Source organism: Pteropus alecto, unplaced genomic scaffold, assembly GCF_000325575.1.
Source record: "Pteropus alecto unplaced genomic scaffold, ASM32557v1 scaffold25, whole genome shotgun sequence".
Taxonomy (NCBI): Eukaryota; Metazoa; Chordata; class Mammalia; order Chiroptera; family Pteropodidae; genus Pteropus; species Pteropus alecto.
In genome coordinates this window covers 2,105,667-2,123,937 of record NW_006441955.1, presented here as the reverse complement: position 1 = coordinate 2,123,937, position 18,271 = coordinate 2,105,667, and the positions used below count along the sequence as shown (strand labels likewise).

At 33.3% G+C, this 18,271-nt stretch overlaps 1 protein-coding gene across 11 annotated transcripts in view; it reads left to right on the top strand.

Annotated features, from left to right (window-relative positions):
* Nucleotides 1-18,271, top strand: part of SPATA6 (spermatogenesis associated 6) — a 100,835-nt gene that overhangs the window by 57,460 nt on the left and 25,104 nt on the right. For 7 of the 11 annotated variants that reach the window (XM_015595222.2, XM_015595220.2, XM_025051958.1 and 4 more), the window contains 2 exons: nucleotides 9,257-9,444; nucleotides 13,349-13,448. In XM_015595222.2, coding sequence (XP_015450708.2) covers nucleotides 9,257-9,444; nucleotides 13,349-13,448 — 288 coding nt within the window. The remainder of the gene's footprint in view (nucleotides 1-9,256; nucleotides 9,445-13,348; nucleotides 13,449-18,271) is intronic. The other 4 variants (XM_006919169.3, XM_025051961.1, XM_025051959.1 and 1 more) reach the window with 3 other exon arrangements.

Here is an 18,271-nt window from a genome sequence, read left to right as displayed (position 1 = left end):
TGTGACGAAAATTCTATTATACTGGAAATAAAAATTTAGCAAAACTAGAAATCATCTCTGCCCTCATAGATATTTCATAATAGTGAAAGAGATAGATATTAACGAAATCACAAAAACAGCATATACTTGGAACTGTGATAAATATCATGGAGGATGTGCACTAGCTGACACATTGTATGCTGGGAGAATTTGATCTGGTGAAAGAGAATGGAAAAAACATCTTGAAGAGGATCAGCGATTGCTCTTGAGCTCTGCAGGTGAATAGGAATTTACTACATGAAAAGGAGAGAACAGGTACAAGGAAAAAGGGGAAATAGCATTTATTTTTTTTCTTATTTTATTATTATTATTATTATTTTCTTAATTGAAGAAATGATTTAAATTTTTTACCCCCGTCTACCTCTCTCCTCTCCCCTCCCCTCTGGTAATCATTAGTCCATTGTCCATTGTCCATGTCCATGAGTCTCCGTTTGTCCTGTTCATTTGTTGCTTTTAGGTTTATATCCCACATATAAGTGATATCATGTGATTTTCAACTTCTTCTATCTGGCTTATTTCACTTAGTATGGTTATTTCAAGGTCCACCTATATTGTTGCAAATGGCAATATTTCATCTCTTCTTATGGCTGAGAAGAAATAGCATTTATAAAGGTTCAGTGGCTAGGCAACTAAAAGACCAGTGTTGCCAGAAGTGAAAGACATAAGTTAGGTGCATAAATTGAGGCTGAAGTAGTAGACAGAATCAAATCTTTTAGGTCATGTTATGGGAATTTTGGTAATTGTCCTAAGTACTATGGGAAGCAAATGAAGTTGTTTTGAACAGCAAAGTGACATGGTTAGATTTATACTTTGACCAATATCACTCTTGATTGCAGTATGGAAAGTGGAATGGACTAGGAGACGAGTGGATACTAGTAGACAAGTTAGCAGGGTATTGAATAGTCAAAGTGAAAAATGATGATAGTTTGGCTTAGGGTGTGGTAGTAATGGACGTTGATAGCAGTGGAGATATTAGACGTATTTGGGATTAATGTTGATGGAATAGTAGACTTGAAAAATGGAAAAGATACTGTGTTCTCATGGAGAAGGACTCAATATCATAAAATGTCCTTTTACTTAGAGTATTTTGAAAATTAACAAAATCTCACTAAAAATATCTCCACACATTTTTTTAAATTCCAGAAACTAGGCAAAAATAGACAATAAAATGTTGAAAGCAGAGAGCATTGAAAGGAGTTTAGCTATATAAATGTTAAGAATGACTCTTAGATTTCTGATTTTTACAACTCAGTGAATGATGACACCATTTAATATACCACATGTGAAGATGAGTTTGGAGTTCACAGAATTTTAAATAGTACTGCAAAACCTGTTTATCTTATTTAGACTTTGGAGAGTCTCTGACAATGGCTTTCAGCTCAGAAACAGACCAGGCTTCAAAGTCAGTCAGATGGTACTTTTTGTATTCTGAAGAGGATTAACTTTAAGAAGTTATTGGGCTTTCGTTTCTGGCAGGTCAGATGAGAAGGAAAGCAGGTCAGAGGAAGGATAGGGGTCTGCGCATAGCCCAGAACATGAGGAATGGTGGGGTAAATGATATTTCTTTCAAGGTGGGATGTGAGAGTATCTAAGTCAGACAGTTTTAAATTTTTTATTTTTTATTTGCCTTGGCCAATAAGTCTTTTAAGAAAGCAATTTTTGGAATCTGACTTTTTTGGTGGGGGGAGTTTTTCTCATTCCAATTAAGAAATGCAGACCACTGGATGTGTCGGACTTTTGTTCCTTTTCATTCTGAGGCATCTTTCAAATGAACAGTTATGATCACAAAAATGTCCTCTGCAGTAGCCACTGTAATTCTAAAATATCTTTGGTGAAGTAATGCCATTCAGAACAATAAGTGTATGATTTAAAATTATGGTGTGATACACGTAAGAAGCTTGACTCTAACTTGGAGGGGGCATGGACCTAAACTGAAACCAACACATAGGAGACAGGCAATGTTGGTCAATACGTTGCTTGTACACCTTGTGTCATGGGCCCCAACCTAGTTGGTGTCTCGAATTGGAGACCTGACAAATCTGCAATTCTAGGAAGATGTAAAGATTTTGGAGCAATTTCTTCCAGAGGCATTTTCTCTCATGGAGAAAACAAGAAAAAAACAAGGAACATTTTCATATTTTGACAAGTGACCCAGGGCTAAGTTTTTACTCTAAGAATTCTGGTATGATGACAACATCTGAACCTATTGGTCCTTGGGCCTGGCTCGCAGATGGATCTGGTAGCTTATGCCCCTTCACTTCCCTATGAACTTCCTCCTATAGACTCACAACAAAAAGTAACAAAGATAGAGACATATTAGTATTGTTAGAAATAAGACTGATTTCCACCTGGGACACAAGTTTTCAAATCTGATCAGATAATGAAAAGTTACTAAAAGGGTTCCACATTCCTAGAAGACAAAGTAAGGTAGCATTTGGGAGCTTTAACAAAAAGGGAATTAGGGCCCAGACTCCACACCAAGATCCATTTACCTCACCACTGTCGTCAGCATAACCCCTCGAGGAGGGAGGCTCAAGAAGCCTTAGAGGAGACTTTCTAACACTGTTTCTAAGTGGAGGGTCTTAGCTGTGGCAGCAAGGGGGGTCTATTTGGATCTTATTGAACTTCCATAATTATCAACTGCTGCACACCAGTAGACCACCACAATAATTGAATAATCTGTTGGTATCAAGCAAAGCTGAATTTGCGACATAATGACGCAAGGGAGAGAACCATCTTGACTGTCTTAGCTGTGTCTCTGGAAGTCCCCGAGAAGGTTAAGGGTAGATATTTATGGCATTTTAAGTTCCGGGCTCCAGTGTTTTAAGGTAGGACTTTTAATAAGGGAATCTAGTCAATAGACTTTGTGATATATACATGTAGGATTAATGGATGCAAAGGTTGAGGTCTTAATGTAAGTCGTGATAAGTAAATAGTTATTTGATAAGGAAGGGGGATGTGTCTAGTTGACGTGATCTGTTGTCCTGAGAAGGGGACTATTTGCCCAGACCAAGAAGGGAGCCGATTGATGATTAAGCAGACTGTCATTCAGGTACATGCTTTATTGGAAGGTCCTGAAGCAAATAATGAAGTTATTTACTGGTTTATAGCATTATTTTTCTGAGCAAGAATTTACTGGAATTCATGGTAAAGTTGAGGTAGGTGGGCCTCGGTTATTCCAATAGTTAAGCCATGTGAATGCAGGTGGTCTCAGTTCTCACATGTCTCACTAAAGTTATATATGCTTTTCTAATAATGTGTTACACGTCGTTATAGTTATTCCTAGAAACCTTATAGCTTTGGTTCCTATGGTAAATAATATTTTGTGTAAAATTACATTTTTGTGTGTTTTACTGTTGTATATAGGTTTGAAATTGATTTTTATGTAACATTCTTATCATATGTATTCTTGAGGTTTTTTTTAATAGAGGAAACCATATCATCTACAAATAATGCATTTTACTTTTGACTTTCAAATTATTTCTTTGTCTTAACTTACTAGGACCTTCGATACAGTGTTGAGTAAAAGTGGTGATAGTGGATACAGCAGAGACATTTATTGCTTATTGGCTATTTATGTCCTCTCCATATTTTCAAGCCTTCTTGCAGGTATACTGGTCCTAGCCAATAGATTATGAATGAAAATTATATGGATACCTTCCAGGGTGAAGCATAGAAGAACTGATATGAACTCTCTCCTGTTAACAGTGACGATGAGGCTTCCTTTTATAGTTGGTGCAGCAATAAGTTGTTCAGCATGTCTCATCAGCATAGGTCCTTGGGCAGTTTTGTGAAGTGTAATTTCTCTTGCTAACCTGTATTACCATAAAGCACAGGGAACAATGAACATTTATTATGTTAAGACCCTGATTTTCAAACTTAATTTGCTGCTACACTGTAGCCTAACACGGAGCAGCATAGACTAATACAGTACACTATTTTATCTTGGTCCTTTGATAGGATCATGTCCAAGCCTTTATACCTACAAATGTTATTGGCAGTAGATTTTAGTTAGATATCCTTTGGCAAGTTGAGAGAGTACCCTTTGAAATTCCTTGTTGGCAAAGAATATCTATTTTTAAATTGAGTGAGTGGTTGTTGAATATTATTGAGTGCTTTTGTTTCAGCATCTCTTGATAATGACTTTTTTTTTTTAGAGAATTAATAGATTTTCTTATGGTAACCCATCCTTGTATTCTTTGAATAAACCCAACTTGGTCACGTTGTATCCTTTTTTTTTAACATTACTGAATTTAATTTTTAATATTTTATTTAAGATTTGTTTCCAGGTATGGTCACTAGTGAGGATAGTCCATAAATCCCTTTCTTCTACTTTCCTCGAGGGGTTTGCTAGCACTGTTATGATCACATCATAATATTATTTGGGGGATGTTTTCTTTCTTTCTTGGGAATAGTTTGTCAGTTGTTCCTTAGCTCTGTGTATCGGGTTGTTAGTAAGTTGGATTTCGAGCCCATTTTCTGTGGGACTTTCCTTACAGGTAACCTGTGAAGCTTGGATCAGGGAAGTTTTTCTTTTTTTTTCTGCCATGAAAATCTCATATGTCATTGGCCTGGGATCCCCACCGCTTAATAGCAGTTTGAATTTGCTTCAGTTTCCTCTCCTATAAAGTGTAGAAAATAAAAATACCTACCTCATAAGGTTGTTGTGAGGATTAAAGTTATTTTTATAAGTGCCTAGAACAGTTGTCTAAAAAGAGAGCGTCCCCCACCCCAGGGATTGATATATTTAGGAATTATAATTTTATTGTGTTATTTGGGAATTTTTTCTAATTTCTTCTTCAGTGTAAAGAAAGTATATCTTCTTTAAACCAAACCATAGAGTTGAGCTTATGGATTTTTAAATTGGATAAGATAGGAATTCATTCACTGAAGAATGTTCTCGGCAAATTGAAAAACTGATCTGGCACCAAAATTTGTTTTTTTCCCTTTTGAACTAGAACCATCCTAAAAGTAGTACCTATACCGAACTCCTTTCCTACAGTCTTTATTCTTAACTACTTCCACTATTTCTATTGGAATTATTTGTATTTATTTCTTAAATTTGATGCCCCATGATAAAGAAGAGATTTTAGAGCATAGTGTGTAGTACCAGGCACTAGAAGGCTTTCAACAAATATTTGTCCTGTAAGTGAATTTCCGGTTCCCATTATACTTAGTGGTTAATTCTTTCATTAACTTGATTTTGATGTTCCTGTAAATATAAAAATTTTACGGTCATTAGTATGATTTAACTTGCTAACTTACTGTATAAACAACTTTTATGAATCTTATAAGTATGGTATAACCAAACCATTATATATCACAGATTTGAAAAGTATGTCATTTACATAATCATATTACATTTATGTAATTACAATGAATTTAGCATATGAAATTTTCTTTCTTACCTGTAACGGTTTCAGATTGGTTTAAAATATTAGTTTTTTTTTTTTTAATCTTAGTACATTTCAATATTTCAAATGTTGGAATTGTTACATTGCTGAGATCTTAGAAAAGGCATTTACCGAACTAGTTCCATAAATGAAAAAAAAAAACCTTATGCTGACATTTGAAGATTACTATAAACAGAAGAAATCAATATTATTGTCTTTCATAAGCCTCTGCTTTGCATTTTCACTAACTTTATGTCATTATATTTGTGGCAAACCTACAAGATTATTTCCCCAGTTTATAGGTAAGGAAACCAAAGCTTAGATAGAGTAAATGACTTGCTCAGAGTCATACAACTAGAAAGGATTTTGAACCCACGTCTTTGGACTCTAAGTCATTGTTCTTGAGGAGTCATCCAAGAAATGAAACTCTTTTGTAATGAGCCAAAGAGACAATATTCCATTTGGTTTTTGGAAATGATAAGTAAACTATGGAAAACTCTCTAGAGCTACGGAAATGTTTCTTAAACTAAGGCTTAAGGCTGAAAGTTCAAAGTGGATCCTTATCAAAGACTTATCCCTCATTATACCTCCCAGTTCCCCATTTAGACGCAAAACTTTCCAAAACAAATGTTTACTGTAATTCTTTGGAAAGACTGCATCCCAGCTGTGTTCTCATTGCACAATTACTTATTGTATGTCTATTTAATCCGAATTTCATTTCTCGGTGTTTCATCATTACTTTTTTAATGTCTACTATTATGGATTGTAATGTCTTTCGGTCTCCTGTTGTATTTATCTGTGATTGCTTTCTCCTACCTTTTCAGTACTTTATACAGTTCATAGAAGATGCTTAATAAATGCCGAGTAGTATTGAGTTACAGTATTTAAAGTTCTCTACAATGTGTCCTTCTTCACCTTTGTGATATTTTCTTCTATTACTCTGCTGTTGAGATAGCCAAGTGATTGTAGTGATTGTCTGTCTGTCCTCGTGCCCTTTTCTCCGTTCTGAATGCCCTTCTCTCCTGCTTCCCTACTATGGCCTTAATTCCAATCTCACCTCCTCCATGAGACCTCTACCATTCAAATCGTTAGAAGTCTTTGAATTTCATTCTGCTGTTATTGTCATTAGGGTATACCTGACGCTTAGCATATCTCATTCTCAGTTATCTTTTTGTTTATGCCCTGTCTCATCTGGATTGTGAATTTAAATCCATGTACCTCTCTAGATCTGAATAGTAGCTAACATGTTCAAGACTTTCTCAGTGAATGTCCTGATAAAGAAAAAGTCAGTTGTAGTCACCTAGAAGAGGCTTTATTTAAATCATTGCTGACTAGTTGCGGAGAAATTTTAGTGAACAAAAAATGAAGTGGTCAGCCAGCCAACATGTCTCAATTGACATTGGAATTAATGAAGAGAAAATAATCTCTCTAGTGTAAGCCAAGTGGCTCGTATTTGGTTGTAATTCTAGAAATAATATTACAGCATTCCTCCCGCCCCTTGCCCCTTTCCTGTCAGTCTCTTAATATATACACTTGCATTTGTTGACCACGGACCTCTTTGATCTTGTTTTTGACATTCACCGTTTTTGCTTTTTTGTCTCTGTGAAGTTAATAATGGAGCAATTTTCAATTTTTTTTCTTTTATTCAATCTGGATCACATTTCTTAGTTGTTTGGGATTGTAACTGAATCATTTGAATTACATGCTATTTGGTTCTGTGATGAGAGCTTGATTCTCTCAGCTGACTGTCAACTTACCATATGTTGCTGTAATTCTGGAAAGCAGTGGAAATTGTAGTGTTGAATCAAAAAGCTGTGTTGGACTGGTGTTTTAATAATTACTTACAGTTATTGTAGAATTCATTCATATACCTAGGCATTCTGTAAAATACTTTAAACTTTGGAAAATCTATAAATTAACTATTATTGACCCTATTTTACATATGAAGGAAATGAGTCTGAGAAAGATTAGGTAGCTTTCTTAAAGGTCAAATATTTCAGAAATAGTACTGCTAGAATATAAGCTTTTGTAAACCCACTTACCCCAGACTGGAAGTTAACTATGTGTTAAATGAATGCAATTCCTGTATCGCATTCTCTCTTGAACTCAGCTCCCGTTTATCACTCCCATCACGCCATCAAAGCTACACTTTTTGATGTTATTGATGATCTCCTTGTTATTAAATCTAAAAGTCCATTCTCTGTCTTCTCTGACTTGACCTATCAATGATATTTGACCCAGTTACTCCCCTTCCTTGAAGTGCGTTCTTTAGTTGTCTTCCAGAACAACACATTCTCCCTTCTGTATTTTATTCTGCCCTGACCCCTTCTCCCCTGGTCAGTCCTCAGTCTATTTCCTTCCCATCTTCCCAGCCTCTAAATGATGGAATATTCCCAAGGCTCAGTCTCCAGATGTTTTCTTCTTTCTATTTACTCTCACTTTCTGGGTGATATCACCTAGTGTCATATCCTTAAATACTATTTTTATCTCTATCTTCCCCTGAATGCCATGCTAATATGTTAACAGATTAATGAGTGTGAGTAGCTAAACATGTCTAAAACCAGACTCCTAATACTGTACTCTTCCACCCTTCCCAGTTGGAAGGTTATATATAACTTCATACAAACTTAACTCTTCCAGCTGCGTAGGCCAGAAGATGTTGGTTTTATCTTAGACATCCAGTCCATTAGCAAATTCCATTAGCTCCATCTTTGGATTGCCTTCTACATCTGATCACTTTTCATCTCCATTGCTATCACTTTGATCCAAGCCAGCATCCTTTTCTCTATTTTGTTGTAATAATTTATTAGCTGATTTCTCTGTCATTTTCCTTGACCCCTCTATAAACTGTTCTTAATATAATAGCCAAGGAGATCTTATTTTTTTTAAGGAGCATAATTTCTCTGTCCAGAATAGAAGCTTAAATCCTTAAAATCTCTTTTTTGACCTCATCTCCCTCATCTCCTACTATTCAGTCCAGCCCTGCTGTCTTCCTTGCTAACTCTTATGTATCAGACATGTCCCCACCCAACCAGCCCATCGAGATCTTTGCATTTATTTTTCTTTCCTTCTGCAGCGTTCTTCCCTCAGATGTCTCCATGCCTTAGGTGTTCTGGTCTTTACTAAGGTCTTCAAGCCTTCGCTCCTTAGGTCTTTACTAAGACATTCTCTTTTCTCTGAGGTCTCTATTGACTATCCTATTTTCATACCCTTCCCTCTCCACCCACCATCACTTCTTCTCTCCTTTCCTGCTTTATTTGCTTCCCATGGTATTTGTCATCCTTTGACATACTTCATATTTCACCTATTTATTTTGGTGTGTGTGTATGTTTAAATCTTTCATTCCTTATTAGAATATAAATTTTACTAGAATATGAGTAAAAAAGGCAGAAATTTATTAATTTGTCTGTCCCAATTTATTTGTCTGCCCCCAGAACAAATGAAGCAATGAATGAGTATTAGGATTAGAATTCTGTTCTGTTTGGCCTCATAGCTGAACTAGGCTATTATTACTTTATGAGTACTTGTTTTTTGTTTTATATATTCACCCCTATCTTTACCTCACCCTTACTCAAAAGCTCTTAGAATTGGTAGAGTTTTGTATATTTTAGACATGTGGAATGAACAATCCAGATAGCGTTTAATGTTTAATCTTACAATGATAATGATTGCTACATTCTGAAATTTACATTCAAATATAGCTGTGGTGTTATATATATATATATTTTTTACTTTTACAGAACGTGTGTGTGTGTGTGTGTGTGTGTGTGTGTGTGTGTGTGTGTGTAATGTTACTATGTGTATACATATATAATTTTTTAAAGCAGGTTACCAGGACACCTCATGGGAGAGACTTCGATGACTCCTTGGAAAGGTGTGATGAGTATTTGAGCTCAAGGTCATGTAGCAAGCCCCAGCATTCAGCGAGGACCTTACTAGTACATTCGGCACCCTCAACAGTACCAAAGCATTCTCCAAGCCCTGTGTTAAATCGAGCTTCTCTCAGGGAAAGGTAATGTTTAGTCTCTATTTCTGTACTACTTTTTTGAATAATCATAATTAGAAAAGAGAAGGCAGCAATTACATATGTGAAGTGATTATTTATAAAAGTATAATTTGATTTTAAGAGGCTTACTTAAATTATTTTTGTTTAGAACATATTGCATATTACTTAGTGTTAAATACTCTCCAGCCCAGTTCACTTAAAGCGAGTTCACTATTATTAATTAGAGTTACGTTAGCCCTAATTAAGTACTGTAGTGCATAAAAGTGAAAAATAGAGTATGTGATAGTTTGATTTTAGTAGATTCATAGGTATTTAATATTATAGGCATGGCTTATGTATAAAAATAGGATAGGTTATATTTTCCTTTTGGTGATAATGATGATACTATATATTGTTGGTATGTGGTACCTGTTTCCTCAAATAACCTCTTCCCAACTTCGTAAAAGAACCTGAATTATGTAAAAGATTCCAGATTCCAGCTCTCTCTCTAAAAATGCTCTTGCAACCAAAATTAGACACCAGTTATAATTTGAATGTGAAAAAGTAATTCCTCTTCATCCGTTTTTGTTGTTGCTGTTGTTGAATCCAAATTGGAAATTCCTTGCCTCTTTGCCTCTCTCACAAATAGTAAGAGAAAAAATAGTTGTCATAAATTAAAAAAAAAAAAGCACCGAACCCTGAGTATTTTAAAAATTGTATGGAAATTTGAAAACCTAACAGATATACCATCAACAACATGGAGGTAAAATCTATCTTTACAGTTGGTATCAAAAAGCTAAAGTAGCACACTAAATTTCTACAGCATATTAGGGACATCAGACATAATTGATGAAGTTTCAATCATAGAGTCTGTAGAGGGTCTGTCAAAAGTTCATCTTAAAACTGATGCTTTGAAATAGAGTGTGTCAGTTTGGAGGCTATACTGGAACATCCCTATTCTGAACAAATAGATTTGTATGTTTTCTCATTAGCCCTATAAGCATTCAAAATGGGTATATGGAGGTATGGTAGAGACCTAATCCTGAGATAGAGGGAATTATTACTAATGTTGCTTCTAGTCCATTAGAACCATGCCTTTTGGGGATCATCGAGTTCAGGTAGGTAGGTAGGTAGGTAGGTGATAGATAGATCTATCTCTCTCTATAGGCTTTCATTGTTCAAGAGGAAAAAAAGGTTCAAGAAGAACTCTTGAAGAATTTTTCTGATGAAGTCTGGTAACGTTAGTCTCAGTATTAGCTTTGATTTCCATGTCTGCTAAGATGTTCAGATATTTAGTTGGTGCTACTTTCTTTTAGCTACTTTTAGAATTAAACACTTGTGGTTTTCTTGATTAGGTTCTTTGTAGTATCCATAGGTTTTCGAGAATTTTTTTTTACCTATATTTCCTTAGATATGTTTTTATAAATATTGTTTTATTTTTCTACCTTTTCACATATTTTGCAGAGCTCTCCAATTGTTTACTACTATAATACAACGATTTTGGTCTAGTGTTATTTTATCCTTGCATATAATTTTGTCCCAGCTTTTGAATTCTTCTTTGAAGCTATATTCAAATTTTTTTCATTAAGGATAGCTGAAGTCAGTTGTCTTTTTTTCAAATTTCCATGCAGGGAATGGCTTAGATTAGATAGTAGCATTTACACACATTTATTTTGATGCTGGATATAGATGTGGATAAGCTCTGATAGAAGGAAACAAGTGATTCTAATATTAAACAGTGCGTGTTCTTCCTATGACTTGAGGAAGGTTGAGTTTCTTTTCATTTTGAATTTATCTAAATCAATAAAATTTTAGGGGTACTCTTTAGGGTAGATAAACTTTTTATTTTCACTGAGGTAAAACATCTCTACTCTGATTGTATTTTCAAAAAAGATCTAGAATTAGTCTATACAGGAAAATTTTATTTTTAATTATCTTTAAGATATATTACTAGAAATGAAAACTTTTTTTTTTTTTTTTTTTAGTACAATCGGCACCACTCTTTAAATATTCTCTGATCTGGCTTTCAGACATTCTCTGATCTGGCTTTTTAGGTCACAGAGCAATATACTTATATGGTGTTTAGAAAATCCATTGGAATAATAAGTGATTTAAACTGGTGTAAATGTAGATTATATGTCCCAGGCAAAATTGAGAGTATGACAGAACATAACATCTACAGGAATATATCTAGGTAAATATTCATTAAAATTAATTAAGTTTTTTTCTGAAATTACTGTAAAACACTGACTCCTTAACCATGTTCTTTGAATAAACAGACTTTTAAAAACTTTATCACTGACTTTAAGCAAATAAATTTTTTAATTTATAGTGAAGGTTCTTTTTGCTTTAAGCTCATTTTTAAAATAACTCCAGAGAGTTAGCACACCGTAAAATAGTTTCAATGTTGATAAGTGTTACATTTCAGAAGCAGTTTTCTCCTCAAAGTACAAATATTAATATTATGACATAATTTTTATTAGGCTGTAGAGTTGTTACTAAAATCAGACTAATACTAGCAAATCTAATTAAAAGAAGCTGGTATTCTTTTAAATCATGCTTAAGGTTTTAATTTTTGTAAATGGAGTTAGATTGTTAGGCAATCATGTCTTAGATTGTTAGGCAATCATTTCTTATACCACAGCACAGACTAGTGGATCTTATCATGGTATCATTGAAGAGCTCCTGTTGAAGCTACATATGGATATCAAGATATTCAAGATGTGTTACATATGTAGCAAATAACAAAGTCTGCCAATAGATTTGCAGAGATGCAGTAACATTTCCTTTTACAAATGAAGGAGATTAAAATTTAGATATAGTTGATCATTACTGGTTGCTTTCTTTAAAAAAGATTGCATAAATCATTTATCCCGCTTAATAGTCTACACTCCGTTTAAACATATAAAATTATAACTTTTTAAGAACAAACTAGGAGATAAAAAGGAGTTTCAAGCAACCTATTAACATTTTAGTACTCATTCCTTTATAAAGGTATTATCAGTAGCATTTTATATGCACTATAATCAGATCTAGAAATTTTTATTATTATATAAAACAAAGTAGCTTAATTATATTAAAACCAGTTTTGAGTTTGGAAAAGGCATAGAAAGAGAAATGATTGCTTTATTTCTTCTTTCACATCTGTAATTCTAACACTCAGACTCTAATAAAAGTCAAGTTTTTCTTTCCTATTTTTCAATGTTTACTTTTTAAAAATATACTTATGTAATAGAAGAGACTAGACCAGTGTTATAATCTGTACTGAGATGGGAACATTCAATTTTTATGTTCCCGTCTTCTTTATTTGATTGTTTATTGAGGCATAATTGACACATTATATTAGTTTCAGGTGTACGACACACCTGAAATGATTTAATATTTGTATTGTTCTGTATTCTGAAGAAATAAGAACATGATTGGATTATAAATATTTTCATCTATTATAAATATTTCATTTTATTTCACAAAATAAGCTTAATTTTTCTGTATGCAGAAAGGAATTTCTTCTACAAAGCTTAAGTATCATTAAATTACTGGAAAATAATAACGAATTTTAAAGGCATGCTACATGGAATTATTGTTCTAATATGAAAATCTATATCTTTATGTTGAGATAAAGCTCTAAAGAATTATGTATGGAAATTATTAAAATAATCAGATATATTGGTATGTTCTCCCAAGTGCATGTCAAACTTTATTATTAAGACTACTTATTGAACATATTTTGAGGACTTAATACTACAGGTGAGAATTAGTACCTGATTTTATATATGCCTCTCATCTTTGGTCAAAGGAAGAAAATATGTTATTCTAATCTTTATATATGATTACATAGGGATAAGAAAAATGACTTTCTGTATCTGGCATTTGGAAAGATTTTTTTTTTCTCCCTCTGGTTACAAGTCACCTTTGTTTTTTATGCCTACAGATTCCATTCTGATTGGTGTTCACCTTCAAACTGCGATGAGATCCATGACCGGGTAAAAAATGTCTTGAAATCACATCAGGCTCATCAAAGACATTTATATGTTAGTTTCTAAAATTTTCTCTTGAAGGCTTTTTATAACTGGGCATGAAAATGACCCAAGATGCTTAAAGCTTGCAATATTTAATCACTGGAAAGGAAAAAAGATACAATCTTCATATCTAACTTCCTGCTTGACCTGAGTCATTATGCAAAATGTTTGACACAGATCATCTGAACTATAAACAAAGTTAGTGATAATTAGCTCATAGAGTCAGTAAGTAATGACTTTATGATAATTTTTTCATAGCCTTCAAATGTGGGAACTCTTGTTTTATGGCCCATTACAAAGCAGTTCCATATCCTACAAATAGATTTGATTCTAAATGGTAGAATTGGGGAGAGGGTGATAAAATATGTATTCTGAAGAAACTTCCCAAGTAATTGCTATGTTAATTAAATATTTAAAAGAGGAAAAAAACAGGTCAGGGCTATCAGGTTTAGTATTAGAGAACATCAATATGAGACTATTTTCTGAAATAAAGCAAAAAAAAAATGTAAACAAATGACAGCTGGGAAATAATGACAGTATATTATTTTTGTGTTTGATTTCTTGTTTCATTTATTAGTTTTAAAAACAAATGTTTATCATTTGTGTCATGTTGGGCACTAAGCTCAGTCCTGGGAATATAACTGGATTATGTGACATTGACATCAGTTTGTACTGTTTTAAGCTTCTATATGTATAATGTTCTTAAATTAAACTTGTTTTCAAAGTTTAATATGCATTTAGAAAATACACAAATCATAAGTAACAGCTTCATGAATTATAATCAAATCACCTCATGTAAACTGTCTACCAGATCAAAAAACGAAACATTATCAGCTCTGCAGAAGTCCTTTCTTTTTCCTCGCAGTTACTGTACTCCAAGGATAAAACATCATCCTAACTTTTAATAGCAAGATTAGTATTGTGTGTTTTGATCTTTATATAATGACATCCTACAGTGTCTACTCCTTTTTTTTCTGACTTGTTTTACTTTGGTCTTACAATTCAGATATTTTTGCAATGCTGACATCTAGTTATATTTAGCAATAGTTCTTCACTCTTGCTACGGTATATTTCATTTTATGAAAATACGACCATCGATTACTCATTCCTTCTTCCAACATTTTGGTTGTTTCTGGTTTGGGCTATTATAGAGCTGCTATTAGAAGTTTATGCATATCCTTGAGTAAGATTGTATACGTTTTATTTGAGTATACAACTATCAGTGGAATTACTCCATCATAGGGTATGTATTCATTCAGCTTTGGTAGATACTGCCAAAGATTTTTCCAAGTGACTTTAACAGTTTATACTGCTGATAGTATAGTGTGAGTCCTACTTGTTCCACATCCTCATTACTACTTGATTGGTCGTGTGTGTGCCTGCGTGTGTTTTTGTTTTGGCATTTTGATAAGTAATTAGCAATTTATTACATAATTGTTTTAATTTGCTGCTTCCTGATGACTGGTAAATATGTTCATTGGTCATTTGGATATTTTCTTTTGTGAGCGTTGTTCAAGTCATGTGCCCATTTTTGTACTAATTCTCCCTTTCACTTTTGGCTTTAGAGTTCCTTATAGATTCTTAATATGAGTTCTTAGATATATGTTTTACATCTTTTTTTCCAACTCTGTGCATGCCTTTTCAATCTCTTACTGATATCTCTTGATGAAAAGATGATCTTAATTCTAATGAATCCAATTCATCTTTTTTCTTTTTTGATTGGTATTTTTAGAATTCTTGTCTACTTCCAAACTTTGTCCTTTTTTCTCTAAAGGCTTTTGATTTTCTTTCACATTTAAATGTATGATCAGGTTGAAATCATTTTTTTCTGTGGAGTGGTAAATAGTTTTCAAGTTTCTAGAAAGGCTCAAGTTTCATGGTAGTGGATGTATCTCTTTTTCTTTCTAGTTCTGTTAATTTTATTTTATATATTTTGAAGCTATATTATTGGTTAGATACAGATTTCAGACTGTGATATGAACCTTTTATTGTGCAATGTCTCTCTATCTCTAGTGTCATTCCTTGTTTCACAGTGTGTTTTGTCTGACGTTAGTTAAAGCAGCTTTCTTTTGGCTAGTATATGCAAGTTATGTATTTTTCCATCCTTTGCATTTTATCATTAAACTTAAAGTGCATATCTCATAAGTAGCACATGAGATTTTTTTTCTAGAATGAAAATCCGATATTTTTATGTCATTTGATGCAGCTTTTGTTTGGATCAATAAGTATTTTTTTGCCATTTGTTTTCCTCTTTATTAACTTATTTTATTTTTTTTACTATTCTCTCATTGGTTGTCCTACAGATTTCAACATGCGTACCAGACAAATTATTTCTTAGATGACCTCCCCAATAATATTGGGACCTAAAAACAGTTAGCTCTTTTTAACCCACCTCCTTTTTTGTATATTATCATGGATTTTAATTCTACATATATGAAACAGATAAGAAATTTTATGTAGTAATTTTTATTTATTTTAACTACTATTTATCCTTTTTATTAGTTTTTATTCTTTTCCTGCAATTCCATGTTCCCATCTAGGTTCTAGAATCATTTTCCATCTGCTTGAAGAATTCTCTGTAATACTTCTTTTCGTGTCATTTTCCTGGTTGTGAATTCCAATTTTGTTTGCTTGAAAACATCTTGGCTTTACTTTTATGTAAGATGGGTTTATTGGATATAAAATTCTAGGTTGGTAGTTATCTTCTTTAGCATGTTAAAAAAGTCATTCATTGTCTTCTGGCTTCTTTTGTGTCCGTTGAAAGGTCAGTTGTTATTCCTTTGAAATAATGTAGCGTTCCCTTCCCCCCATTGCATTTAAGATTTGGTCTTCAATTTTGTGTTTAGTAATCTTATCATTATATACCTAGATGTGGTTTTCTTGGATTAATTCTATGTTAAGTTTTAAGAACTTCTCAAACTTGTAGGTTGATATCTTTTATCAGTTTTGGAAAACCTATAGCCATTCTTTCTGTAAACAGCGCTTATGCCCCAATATCTCTTTACTCCCCATCTCTCAATTACACTTATGTAAGATCTTTAGATTGTACTCATGTATCTTATGCTTATTTTGATCTTTTTAATTCTTTTTTCTCTTTCTCAAGTTTGGATATTTTCTTTTGAAATGTCCTCTAAGTTGCTAATCCTGTCTTCTGCTGTGTTTACATTGCTGTTAAAACTATTTGAAACTTCTTGAAAGATATAACTTTAAAAAACAAACTACCAAAACTAACTTAAGAAGAAATAGATAATCTCAATAATTATATACATATTAAAGAAACTGAATTTGAAGTTACAAGTCTTCCATAAAAGAAAACAGTAAGGCCAGCTGGTTTCTCTGGTGAAGTCTAGCAAACCTTTATGGAAAATATAATATCAGTCTCATATATTCCTGAAAATGGAAGGAAAACTTCCCGAGTCATTTTATGAGGTCAACATTTACTCTAATGTCAAAACCAGACAACAGCATCACAAAAAAATATATAGACCCAAATCCCTCATGAACATATATGCAAAAATTTTCAGCAACATTTCCAGCCAATCAAATCCAGCAGTATATAAAAATGAAAGTACATTATAATCAAGTGGCCCATTCCAGAAATAAAACTCAGCAATTTTAAAAATTGAGCTATTAATTCACACAACATGATGAACCTTCAATTCAGTTTGCTAAATCAAAGAAGCCAGAACCCCAAAGCTATGTATTGTATAATTTTATTTACTTGATGTTGTTAAAATAGCAAATGTTAGGGGAGGCAGAAGAGGTTGACCACACAGACACCAGACTCACAGGGGAATTTTTAGAGTGATAGGACTCATTGGTACTGGAGTGGTTGTTATATGACAGTATGCATTTGTCACAACTCCTAGAAATGTGAACTTCAGAAAGTTTACCGCAGAAAGAATGAACTTTATGAAAATTAAAAGAAGAAAATAGCAAGCATAATATTGAGGCTTCTGAGGATTTAATGCAGTTTGTAATACATGAATTTAACAGTATTAAAAATGTCTTTAGTATTAAAAAAATCTTTAAATTATCATACCTAAATAACTTTGGAATACAGTGATTTGGCTGGATACTATAAAGCTACAGACAAAAAGAACTACATAATCACTATACTCTGTTCAGTGGTCAGCAAACTTTTTCTGCAGAGAGCCAGATAGTAAATAGATATTTTTGTTTTTTATGTGCCATAAGGTCCCTGTCACAACTACTCAGCTCTGCTATTTAGCACTAAAGCAGTCACAGACAATACATAATCAAGTGAACATGTCTGTGTTCCAATAAAACTTTATCCAAATATGCTAAAATGTCAATTTCATGTACTTTCCATGTAAATTTTCATGAAATCTTTTTTTCCCTCAGTCATTTAAAAATGTAGAAATTACTGTTAGCTATCAGACCATACCAAAACAGGCAAAGGGCCAGAATTGCCCAGGGAGCTGTAGTTTGCCAAAAGCTGCTCTAGTAGATACATGTGTCTCATATAACTGTATGGATTAGCATCTCTAAAAATGCATGTGCGTGAAAATTGGACAAATAACTAAATAAATTGCAGATAAAGACAACTGGTTTCTCATTGTCAGAAAAAGAAGTTTTAAAGAAACAAGGTGGGCAAAGGCTATAATGAACCCTGTGATGTTGGATTAGAGTCTAAGATAACAACTTTAATTCGTGTTTATTTTAATGTATACAGATAGATTGATTTAGAAATACAGGTTAATATACACACATAGTTCTAGGTTTTTCCTCCAAAAGGGCTAAGAAGGAGTGATAGCCCAATAGCAACAAGCACACCCAGCTCCCAGATCTTGGTTTCTATATGTCTGTTTTTA